This window comes from Schistocerca serialis, chromosome 1, assembly GCF_023864345.2.
Source record: "Schistocerca serialis cubense isolate TAMUIC-IGC-003099 chromosome 1, iqSchSeri2.2, whole genome shotgun sequence".
In the NCBI taxonomy this organism is placed as follows: Eukaryota; Metazoa; Arthropoda; class Insecta; order Orthoptera; family Acrididae; genus Schistocerca; species Schistocerca serialis.
In genome coordinates this window covers 843480994-843494199 of record NC_064638.1, presented here as the reverse complement: position 1 = coordinate 843494199, position 13206 = coordinate 843480994, and the positions used below count along the sequence as shown (strand labels likewise).

Here is a 13206-nt window from a genome sequence, read left to right as displayed (position 1 = left end):
GCTTAAACCCCAGAGCAGCCAACATACACACGATAAAAGGTGCAAAAATTTCACGCACGCCGAACGGAACGAAGCGTCATTTATCCTCAGGCATGAAGTTGAAACACTGACGTTGGTGAGGGGATGCTGCTGTTTGAGTGCTGTTATCCGCTAAGTTCTACATCAAGATCTACACTCCGTAAATCAATTTATTTTTTCTTTATTGTATTTTGATTCCCCTAGAGGGGTGCGGGCTGGCAGCAGCGTAATACATCGCTCTGCAGCCTACAGATAAAGTTAAAAAACATAATGAGGAGATATAACAATAAAAAGAGGTGATAAAAGGGGTAATGTTTAAAACTGGTACATGGCGAAAAAGTTGTGAAGAAAAACCGGAGTCAGTGCTGTTGATTAAAAACACTTAGGAAATAGACAGACAGGATTAAAAAACACGGTGACAGTCTGGTTTCTGTTCTTAAAACACCAAAAAGGGGACGTTCGCAAACCAATGTGTCGTCTAGTTTACATTGGGCTTCCAAAACCGGAATTCGTAAATCGATTTTCGAGTTTACATAACGAAGTCGCCTCCGACCGATACATATCGAGCGTGCGGCTCTTAAGGCGGCAAGTGTGGATACAGTTTGCAGATATGACAAGAGCGGCAACAAGTGATGAATGTTTTCCAAGTTAAAGTTATTCTCAAAGGAAACTAGTAATTTCATTACATCGGTGGTCTTCTTACAGAGTGTCACAGCAGCCTCCCATAGCAGTCGACGCAATTCCTCACATCCTGTTTGGCAATACCCCATACTCCCAACAAAACTCTAAACAACTGTCTAATAGAGGTGGCACAAAATAAATTAACAGATAGAAATAACCGGTTACTGAGAAGTAGTGGTTACTGTTACTGCCGCTCATCTGACACCACCTGTTATTTTAATAACTGCCAATAGCGCATCACGCCATCTGTTTGCAGACGATCGTACCAGGCTTTCGCGTCATCCGAGTTCTGGCAACAAAGGAGAAGGAAAGACCCTTTAGAAGGTTTCTATAGTTCTTGCAAATAACTGTGAGACTGCGATTTATTTTATAAATGTATGTACAACGCTTTCGTGTGCTCTCACTACGGTCGGCGCAAACAAAGTTGATGTGGTTTTATATTCCTAGTTTTACACCACAAATGGTATCTCGAAACCTCTCTGTCGCGGTTCGGTAATTGGTTAAGCGAAGTTACGCGTTGGCGTTCCGTCTAGTGTGTACCACCACGTTTTGGCGCCTAGTCACCTTCCGTCCCATTCTGTTGAACTGAACATAGGGCCAGTGGTAAAATCTCAGGATACATCCAGCGCTAGCTAACCAAGGAACAGGTTAACCACTTGTTAACTTGGAATACGCGTTGTATGTCGCTATTTTATTCCTCGGTTAGTCATTTCCAGAATAGAGTTCATGTCGAGTTAAGTTGGCAATGCCGGCACGAGTGACCGTGCGGTTCTAGGCTCTTCAGTCTGGAACCGCGCGACGGTCGCAGGTTCGAATCCTTCCTCGGGCATGGATGTGTGTGATGTCCTTAGGTTAGTTTGGTTTAAGTAGTTCTAAGTTCTAGGGGACTTATGACCTCAGAAGTTAAGTTCCATAGTGCTCAGAGCCATTTGAGTCATTTTTGAAGTTGGCAACAACTGAAGAGCACTCTGGGTCATTCAGTGATCTCAGTATAGAGATCTCTGGGGTCAGTGATTCAAAAACTTTAGGTCGCGACTCGCTAGTCGGCCGCGAGACTTATTCAGGTGGGTCACCAAACAATTTTTAAAATAACTAAGTAAAATATCTTGCCGAATGAAAATATGAAATGTTATTTCAAAAGGAAAGTTTTATAATCTGAAAAATTATATACAAAATCATTCTAAGCAAGCCACTATTGTGGCTTAATAACGTGCTCTGGCGAAACGAGAACAGCACAGGCGCAGGACTCATCGGTAATTGCAATAATGCAACACCACTTTCCCTTCTACTAGGGGTCTTCGGACAGTGTGACTCATGACTGTGAGAGCATGCTTTGCTTGTTTTTTGGTATAGTGTGTGCATGCGTGTTTATTGAAGTGGCTTGCATCATTTAATTTCACTATGGACGTGTAGATTAAAACTGGATCGTGCCTTAAAATACAGCCTTCATGTAAGTACAATTAGCCTTCCACATCCAGTACCAGTGCATCATATAATACAACTAAAGGTGACTGTGTTAGTGAAGTTAGTGAACTGAACTCCATCCAGAAGAAGGCAAAATATTGCTTTCGTAAATACAATGATGACTATTTGAAATTTGGGTTGTGTTTGCTGGCACATTTCAAGAGCCACTTCCTCAGTGTGTTGTGTGCTTTGAAGTACTTGCTAATGAGAATATGACACCCTCAAAGCTGAAACTACATTTATTGAAGAAACATCCAGAATACGCAAGTAAGTCAATCGATTTTTTCCAAAACAGAAAACGAGAATTTTTAAAGTCAAACTATGTGATAACAATATCGACTTCTGGGGAACAAAATAAGCAAGCTACAATAGCTTTATATCGATTTTCATTATTGATAGCCAAAAAGGGGGCAGCTCACATCGTAGGAGAGGATATTATTTTACCAGCGGCCAGAATAAGATATGATTCTTTATTTAGTGGAAAAGCACACAAGACTAATTGATGAAATAGTCCTATCAAACACAATAATGAAGAGAAGGATCGATGAAATGTCAGAATTTGTAAAACAATCCATGATCACAGTTTTCAAGCAAAGTGACTACTTTTCACTTCAGCTTGATGAAAGCACACATATAGCTGGCGAGGCTATTCTTTTGGCTTTTGTTAAATTTGAATTTGATGGGAGTATAGAGGAAGAAATGCCCTTTTGTAAATGTTTGAGAATGACAGCAACGGGGGAGGAAATTTTTAAATGTCTTGGTGGCTTTATGATAGAAAATGAAATGGAGTGGACAAAATATGTTACAATGATGACTGATGGTGCCATTGCTAGGTCTGGCTTATATTCAGGTATGATTGCCAAAGTTAAGGCAGTTGCCCATTCTGCTCAGTGGAATCACTGTAGCCTGCACCGAGAGGCCCTTGTAGATAAAAGTCTGTCTGAAAGCCTAAAGATAATCATTAATGACTCAGTGAAAATTATTAGTTTTATGAAATCTAGACCTAAAAATTCAAGATTGTTTGCCATTCTGTGCAATGAGATGGGCAGTGAGCACAAAACGCTTCTCCTGCAATGTGAAGTACGCTGGTTGTCAAGACGGAAAATGCTATCAAGATTGTATGAACTTCGAGGTGAGCTGAGAATCTTCCTGTTGGAGCACAAAAATTATACGAAATCTGTGGGCAGTTTCTTGGACGTGTTAAATGACGAAAACTGTATAATACATCTGTCACATTTGAGTGACATATTCAGTGCTCTTAATAGCCTCCATTTATCACTGCAAGGGAAGGATGTCCACAAGTTCTATGTTCAAGATAAAATAGAAGCAAGTATTAAAAGAACTTGAAAGATAGTCCAGTAAAGTGAAAGAGAGCTGTTTTGATGCATTCCCATTCTTCAATGCTTTCTTAGAAACATACGGAATCGAAGTTAACAAGGAAACAGCAGCTGCCATGAAGGAACATCTTGAAGCACTGGCCTGAAGTTTCAGGTACTTATTCTGAAATAATTTTTCTAGTTAGCACTTAAATTTGAAGATTCCTTATTAAATATGTTTATAATTTTCATGTTATTGTTTTTCTATCAATATAGAAATGTATCAATTAATTTCCACCTCCTCCATCTTCAAAATGATAGTTAGGCCGTCCCCACATAGCGAACTCAAGAGAATCTCATAGTTTCACGTTAATCCTACTGACAGGTGTTTGGTTATTTAATATTGTTACTTAATATTGATTTCTTGCTGTAGGTATTACTTTCAAAGAATTCATGATGAACTGCTATGGATAAGAAATCCGTTTGAAGAGGACAATCTTAAAAAGTAAAAACTGATGGCATCTGCAGAAGACTCCCTGATAGAACTATCGAGTGATTCTTCTTTCAAAACTTTATTTCAAGAATTAAGCCTAATTCCGTTTTGGATCAAATTAAAGGGAGAGTATCCAGTGTTTGCAAACATAGCTTTGAAGAAACTGATGGATTTCACAACTACTTACTTATGTGAACGTGCTTTTTCTAGCTTTGTTGTTTTAAAAAACAAATATAAAAACAAACTTTGCGGGAAAACGATTTATGACAAAAGCTAACAAGCTCCAATCCAGATATAGAAAGTTTCATTAACACCAAGACTCAACAGCACCACAAATTTCATTAAGTTCACCATTTAATTCGAATGAAATAAAGTTCGTGTAGGCCAAGATATTGCTTCTTTTCTTTCATTATGTTCCCTTCACCATTTTCAAAGTTAATATTCAGCAAAGCATTTTTTCGTACAGTACTAAGTTCAGTTTCATATTATGTATAATTTTTACAGTACTATTAACTATTGCATAGTGGTTGTAGTGGTAGAGTAAACATCTGTATATATTGGGGCGCGAAAATGTTTCCAGAGGAATAGTGGGTTGCGTTACAAAAAAGTTTGGGAACCACTGCTGTGGGTATTTTCGCCTGCATCGTATCATATTTTCATAGTCGTCGTCTGTGTCAAACATGGATAATAAATGTTCCATATTCTAATAATTTCCGGGTATGCAGTCGGATCCTGTCGATATTGTGGCAGAATGTCGACGGGATCCGGCTGCATACCCAGAAATTATTAGAAGACGAAATACGCCGGGAAAATTTCAGAAGTCACGATGTTCCATATATTAAAACTTTTCGCTTGAAGATTCTTTGAGGCTGGTAGATACTATAAATGAGTTCAAGAGTATAGTAGAAAACACAGCAAATGTTGCTGTCTCATTCAGCGAAAATATTAGTGCAAAACATTTAACTAAACTGGTAGGATACATGTATGTATAACTTCCTGACTTGAATAGAGTTAAATGATTAGGTAAATGTTATTTGACCTGTAAGAAATCTTTCTAGATTTCAGAATAAAGTATACAAAAAATATAGACATATGATTAATATTATTGTTATTTAAAAGAAGAAAGGCGTTAATATTAAGCACAGGAAAGGCAACAGAGGCTACAGATTGGTGGCGCACCATATGTGAAATGTAACTTCCAGATTGTGTACAATCAAATACAGGATTTGATAATGTTGTCTACAGAAGGACGCCACAGACAGTTCGATTGAGATGCATCATTTCTACACAATAGTATCCCATCAAATGTACCTGTAGGGTAGAAGCTGAATTGAATCATAAGTAGGCACATAAATAGAAGCAACTGTGAAATGTGGTCTGCTTTGTGATACAGTTGGTCTTTACAGTCCCCCCCAACAAACCGTCACACCATAGACATCATGGAGATTAATTTGACCGAAAATTGTGAAAGGTGTTACTGACTAGTTTGCTCTTCTATTAACGTCTTTGAATGATTCATTCATTAATGCAACAATGGGTGTTATACAGAAAAGACCCTTGCTAAGATATTGAACACCTTTGCGCAGCTGCTTTCGCAGTTCTTGGGCATATATAAATCATGTTTCTGTGATGTGATGATTATTAATTATATTAGGAGTATATATGGAAGAGCACAATGCCAACATTTACAATAATAATCCATTATCTTTTTTATAAACTGGAGGCTGCTGTTGTTGTATCTCACCATCAATGGTTGAGAAACTGTTTCACACATAATTTTGGGTTGTGCAGTCATCTCTAGCACCTGTATGTAATCTCAGAGGGAAGAGGAAGTAACCAGAGGCCTGACGCCTTCGCTGTGTTCTTCCTTCTTTTCTTGTTATTCCAGCTTGCAACTGTCAGTTTTGTTTTCAGAATAAAACTACCTGTTCTCAAACGTGAAAGAATTAGAGTTGCAGATGGTGCTGCTTCAAGAACCAGAGAAGAGAGAAAAAACTGTACTGCTTAAAAAAGGATCCTAAACCTCAAAATTAGGATCACAAAATCAAAATTAATACTAATGAGTTCAGAATATAAATATATTAATCCATATACATTTATTTATTTTCTTTCAATTGCAATAGAGCACTGAAATAATTAAAAAACTGTCTCTTGTTCATGTTGTCTAGTGTAATATACATTCTTTTAATAATCATGCTGGCTGTCCCTTGCCAATACCAATAAAATCTCCAATGGACAGAAGGAAATCACCAGATTGATAGAAGAGTAATTTCTGAAAGAAAGAAAAGAATGACATGAGACAATTCATGGGAAATTTAAAAACATAGCTTGCAGCCACTCATTGTTATGATTATGTAGATCCAATAACTAAAGATTCATGTCAACTACATGAAAAGTACCTATGTTCTTGTCACACAGAATAGTTACTTTCTGATAAATATGAATGTGGTTATGTGGATAATACTAATAATTGAGTTATATAATAGATATCTCCTATAGCTCTCTTTAAAAAAATAGCTTTCCTGTTAATTTTACTACGTTAAACTTTGCTTGAGTAAACAGAAATAATTTACATGTTTAGGGGAATAATGCTAGGTGGTGCACAATTTTGTTGCTCTGAAGCACTCAGTAAAATATGGAAAGTTTTTGTCCCAATGGGATATAAGAGTGAACAATATTATCTGCTATAGAATTGGCTGAGTGAACTATGGACATTAGTGTGCTACCAAACTTTTTGTTACATTTAACAATCATAATATGCCACCAATTTCAGAAAAATGGTGCTTCACATAAGTACAATATAAGATATTTCAATTTACGTTACCTTCAAGTTGCTACAGTTTGACATAAAGGAGAACACTGAAAATAACTTTACATTCAAGGAAATTTAAAAAAATAGTATTCCAGGCACCCCTTCCACATGCTACAGTTACGCAGATAACTAGATTCTTGTTCTGTTCTTATAGTATAGAAGTTTTATGATAAATATGGGTGGGCTTATGTGGACAATACTGAAAACAGAGAAACAACATTCTATAGAATGGGAAGCATCGCTTAAAAAAAAAAAAAAAAAAAAAAAAAAAAAGAAAAAGAAACTTACTTTCCTCTTAATCTTACGGTGTTAAATTTTGCCTGAGTAAGAACAAGTAGTTCAATGTCTTCAGTAAGTAAATTTTTACAGTGCTGTGGTGTTTGCTAAAAAGGCATTTCCAATAAAAGAACAGAGTGGAACAATATTTTCTGCTGTTCATGAGATTGGGGCACTACTGTTTTGTCAAAACGTTTTGCAACACAAAAATTGATATTTCGTCAAAAACAGAGAAAGCTGGTAATGCAAATTGCACACATAGTTGGTGTGGTTTTTCTATTTGGTAAAGTCTATTACGGCACTATCTGTTAAATAAGATGAAACAGTCCTTCAAGCTACTGTAGCAATTGTAACACACGCCAGATGAACAAGAGTATTTTTTAATGAACCGTCATTTTAATGTTCCTGATTCACATAAATAACACGACGGAATTCACGAGGTACTGAAATCGAATGCATATGACTACAAATAAACAGTATTATTTAACAAACAGAGGGAAAAATGAAATGATAGTATGGTTTGACTGGCCAGGAGGCCTCATTAGGGGAAGCTCGGCCGCCGAGTGCGAGCCTTATTTCAGACGACACCACATTCGGCGACTCGCATGCCGGTGATGAGGATGAAATGATGATAACACAACACCCAGTCCATTAAAGAAGAAAATCTCAAACCCGACCGGGAATCGAACCCGGGCCCGCTGCATTAACATTCAGATAAACAGGCAGACAGAGAAATAATCTCGCCTGTCCGTCATATGCTCCAGTTTCTTACGTACAAGATTGACAAGACGAAGTACAGCTTCCTTTGATAAGGAAAACTAGATACAAATTCGGAATCAGTGTCGTCACTGTATCTTTTCCTTCGTCGTTCTCATGAACAGTTAAGCCAAAATCTCGTCATTGCTGGCTGCATCTGTCACTATTCCTGCCTTCTTGAAACGTTTTTCCCCAGTTAAGACCGGTAACCGGCTAAAAATCGCCGCTTATATTATCTCGAGTATATTCTCCGGTTAGGCATTATTCCTGGTTCGTACAACACGTTTCTCGCGCTATTCCGAGAATAGAGCTTAACCGACTGCTAAGCGGAGAATGGCCCGTAGAGCACTGTTTGATTATTTGCATCGATGTTACTTCGCTGTTGAAATGCTCAGTAACCAGAGATATCACCAGTACAATGTTTACGATATGAAGAAAACATGCGGTGTTTAATGTACTGGAGATGTTCAGTTAATTTTATACTTGATTGTGCCATCTACGTTTGAGTATGTTTGTTTCTTTCTGGTTTCTGACAAGTTGTTTTCAATTTCTGCATAGTTATAACCTCTGACACATCTTATGAGAAACATACGAGTCCTTCAAATGCGGCAAAAGATAATTAAAATGAAACATCTAGTAATCTGGCACATCGTGTGACTTTTATTTAGCTGTGAAAGGCGAGAAAAGCAATATATTGTGCATTGTTTTGAGATGTGAGTGGATCGTAGTTCTAAAATGACGCTAATTCGCATGGGAACTTCAATCAAGGTGTGCAAAACACTCCGAAATTTTTGCACTACCAGTTCAAGGAGTTTTGCGAGAAAAATTGTTTTAGATACTCAAAATGACATTACTGCAGGACAACAGATGATTATGACTTTCAGGGAAAAAGTTGAGAACAGAAGAAATGAGGCGAAGAGGAGTGTAATAGTGCAGGTGCAGTCTGAGAAATCTGCAACCGATTTGTATAACTATTGTTCCGAATATGGCACAATCGAAAGTATGCATCATTATTGTTTGAATGAACAGTCACACTTTATTCTCGTGGAATTTAAAGCAGTGAGTGCAATGGAAAGACTTCTAAATCAGTGTTGCCACTTGAATGAAAGCCACATAATACCAACAAGGACTCCGTTCCTATGGTTTCGTTCAAAGTCGCCTAGAAAGAAGCAAGCAAGAACGGGCGAGTCAGATGTGCCAATACTTAAACATCAATACGGAACCGCAATACCAACAGATAAAGACATTAAAAATTTATTACAAGGAGCAAAATCCTTGTCAGAGCAGATAGATGTGTTGTATAGTGCAACTCATTTGAACGATGTGGGAGAAAGACTGCGGTTTCTAACCGCTCGGCAGATAGAAATAGCTCTCTGTGGACCATTTCCTAACGTAGAAGCTCTTCCTTTTGGATCATCGGTGAATGGGTTTGGAAGAATGGGCTGTGACCTTGATATAGTCTTACAGCTGGACAGTGATGACAGTCACGAAAAATGGGAAGATTGTCGTCTGGTGTTCCAAGCCAAAACGTCTTCTCCCAACGGACGTGCATCCACACAACGGCTAATGGAAACTGTAGGTGACATGTGTCAGTTGTTCCTCCCAGGTGTAACGGGAGTTAAACGGATTTTACAAGCGCGAGTGCCTATTGTCAAATTTCAACAAGATCTCACAGGTATTGAGTGTGATTTATCAGCCTCAAATGCATTTGCAGTCCAGATGAGCGAACTGCTTTACATCTTGGGTTCTCACGATGTAAGAGTGCGTCCTCTAGTGTTTGCCGTTCGTGCTTGGGCCCGCTATGTAGGACTGACGAACCCTGTACCAGGCAGATGGATCACAAACTTCTCACTCGTTCTTATGGTGCTGTACTTCCTCCAACAGAGATCGCCTCCAATATTGCCAGCACTTGATAAACTAAGTATGTCGTCCACTGCATTGAATTTAAACAACTTTGATGCCAGATCTGCTATTGTGGGGTCTGACCATGAAGATATCCCCTCGGAACAGGATAATCGTGTTGAGACTGTAGGAATAATGTTTACAGAATTCCTTGCATTCTATTCTTCGTTTGATTTTAACAATTTAGCTATCAATCTTTTAACATCAGCCAACACTATAAAGCCAGAACATTCACCTCTTTATATTGTAAATCCTTTGGAGCCAAACTTAAATGTAAGCAAAAATGTTGGGCCAGAAGAGGTAGACAAACTTCGTATGGAGCTGAGGAATTCTGCATGGTTGTTAGAATCTGCTGATGTAACACCAACTTCTGACAAAAGTGTTCCTTGGGGCTTATTGACATTTTTCAGAGAAAATCAACACACTAAAGAACAAAGGTCATTTGCCCCTCCAGTAAGCAAACGTAGGAGAGTGTCCATAAACAAATTATTCTTGGAAGAAACAAGGTAGTGCTAGCAAAAATTTTCAGTTGAAAAGTAGATTTTTTTTTAACTAAGAAAACTATTGTGTATGGAATGAGAGATTTAAATTTTTTGCCTTATTCTGTGTGTGGCAATCTGTAAAATTAAAACTGTGAATTGCAATGTAGCTTATTTTTGCTCAAAATTATTGTATATTGCTAATGTCAATAAATTTGATCATGAGTAGGCCTACTGTTATTTTGTAGTCACTTATTGGTGAAAGAGTCATCAGAGTATTATAAATCTTTAGCAGAAATGGACAACAAATTTTTATTTCCTTGTATGTTTGTGCTACTGATAGCAAGTTATAGTCAGCTGTGGTATTTTTTCTAATTTAAGAATTATGGACAATTACCTCTTAACATTCAGTCAAATTTTTTACAGCTAATTAATCAGAAGTTGTCTAGAAGAAAGAAAGGTAACAGTTTATTGTTACGTCAACAACACCTGTACAACCATTGTCCTGTCCTCAAAATGCTTATTTATATATTTTGTGTGTGGGGGGGGGGGGGGGTGTTGATTTTCATCGTGCTACTGTGACAAAGTTCTCGAATGATTAAATAAAGTGTTGACAGGGCATGAGCTTTGTTTGGGGATTAAAATGTGCTGTATTATTATCAATGAACCAAATCAGCATTTGCATTAATTGATGCACAGAAACAGCAGTAACCCTGAATCTTTATGGTTGGACAGGAAAGCTGAACTTTCACATTGTGTACTGTTCATGTATCTGACTGAAACTAACTTATACGACTTTCTCATGTGAAGTACATGTTAATTTTATAAAATTGTTTTATTTCTGGAACATTTTTGACTATGGAATGATATCAGTTTTGATTATTTTTCATAATATTACTAGTAGAATGTGTGTACTTTTTCTTCACATCTCGGCACGATAATTCCATATTGGTTACTAGTGTTTTTAATTGTCAACCCTGATAAGCCAACAACAGTGTGTGTAACATACAGTTCATATATAAGTGTTGCCATTAGGTGCTTAATATGGTACACAAAGCATAGATATAGTGTCTGCATTGCATATGAGAGGCAGGAGAAATAACTTTTTGCCAGATAGCCCAGTTGTATTCAGCTAGCAATGTTATCAATATTGTTTGTGCGCCTAGCTAAACGAGATTGAAAACACTGCTGAACTCATGTATAACAACAGGGCTAGGGCTGTGTGTTTATGTTGTGCATCAACACACTTGTCCACATGGTTTTGATCATTTAATCTGTGTTCATTTTTAGTCTCATTGCTTAGCATTGGTCAAAAGGAATTGTGTATTTAATGTTACTGTAATGTGCAACAGGAATTAAAATTTTTGAAATTGTGCAATGACAGTGAGAATGTGTGTGTTTACTGCACACTGTGTGCTGGAGAATTTTATGTTGCACATAAAAGAAAGGATGATATTAAAGACCACATGAAAACAGCTAAACACAGGATTACTATTAATGCTACTGCTTCACCAAATATAAGAAATTTTACCAAAGCCAAAGATGGGAATAATAGTGATCTGGAGTGTGTTGCTAAAGAGGGTAAAAACATTCAGGAACAAGTGCATACAATTTTTAAACAATGGAAAATCTAGGATGAAATTTAATAATACCAGAGAAGGAAAGTTGCTACTCACCATATAGCGGAGATGCTGAGTTACAATAGGCACAACAAAAGAGCTGTGTCTATTTCCTGAACATACAATGGTGAACTAGGTAGTTCAAAACCAAAGGGTAGGGTGTGGTTCAAGTTCTTGAAAAGTACCAGATACTACTGAAGAGATGCAGAAAGCAATTTTTTTAAGGTGTTCCAAAGGACTGATATTTTGTGTTGCAGTATATCTAAAATGGTTAAGTTTTTGATGTCTTTGCGTGAAACATTCCAATTGAGAGAGTTTTTTTCAATTCTGGGAGCATTTGGCCTACAGAAAGGGATAGACTGTCAGTATCTATTGTTGACCGTCTATTAAATGATAAAAATTAATTCTGAATTTTCTGGTTGTGAATTTTATGATGTAAATACATTAAACCATTTCTGAAAAGAAGGGTCACGTCTGCTAGAAAATATGACTGAATAAATAAAGTCTAATGCTTCAATAAGCTGTTAAAACTTTTAAGTAATGCAAGTAAAAATGTCATCTCACCCCCCCCCCCCCCCCTCCAATAAAAAATGATAAATGTGCTGGGTTTGACCAAAATAAATATGATAAGTATACATCTGCTGAATATTTACTTCAGTCAACTGATAAAAATCAAGGAATAATAGTTATTTATTCTCACTAATTATGAACATTCTTACGTAACAAGTGTTTTCAGACCTTAGAACTGGATGATATGATCATTTGTAGAAGTAGCAACTAATAATATGTCATTGTTCTAATTTGCAGGTTTTCTTTAATTTTCCATGTGCCTGCAAATAGCTTGCCTAAGACCTTTGTCAGAGACGATTGATTTCAACTGCACGTCGAAGTTGCTTTCCTTGAAAATTACTACTTGTAGTGTAGCATGAGATTCCCCGTAATATGTTCCACTATTATCCTCTTAGGCTGATGAAAGATGCTCATGAAAGGTAAAAATGTATGTTAGGTAGTTTGTAGACAGAGAACAGACAACAGGGCACACTTTGTGTTGATACATTTGCAGAGATGACAAATAATTGTGCCCACAGGACATCAGCAAAGTGCAACAGTGATCGAGTGTCTCCAGCTGCTGAGAAGGGATCATTTATGATTTGGCATTACGGCTTGGTGGTTTTTTCGGATGGCAGACAGACAGGTGCGCTGTCTACAATGTCAATGCCCAAGAAAATAATTTAAATGTTTTAAGTCTAAACTGTGACTTGATTCAATGCACTCTTTTAGGTGATGTCACAAGATTTACTTCAGACATATTGCTCTAGTTGAGATCTGTTCATCCAACTGTGTAATTATTTTATTTGAGCAACAAAATATCAAAGAGGTCTTCAAAAGA

The 13206-nt window shown here is 37.2% G+C and overlaps 1 protein-coding gene across 1 annotated transcript; it reads left to right on the top strand.

Annotated features, from left to right (window-relative positions):
* Nucleotides 1–8230: 8230 nt before the first annotated feature.
* On the top strand, nucleotides 8231–11678 carry LOC126485029 (poly(A) RNA polymerase, mitochondrial-like). Its single transcript, XM_050108637.1, has 2 exons — nucleotides 8231–11232; nucleotides 11266–11678. The coding sequence occupies exon 1, from the start codon at nucleotides 8552–8554 to the stop codon at nucleotides 10226–10228; it is 1677 nt and encodes a 558-aa protein (XP_049964594.1). The 5' UTR covers nucleotides 8231–8551; the 3' UTR covers nucleotides 10229–11232; nucleotides 11266–11678.
* The last annotated feature ends 1528 nt before the right edge of the window (nucleotides 11679–13206 follow it).

Bases quoted from the DNA above. Each gene is read 5' to 3' on its own strand.
- LOC126485029 (XM_050108637.1), top strand. From the start codon at position 8,552: ATGACGCTAATTCGCATGGGAACTTCAATCAAGGTGTGCAAAACACTC.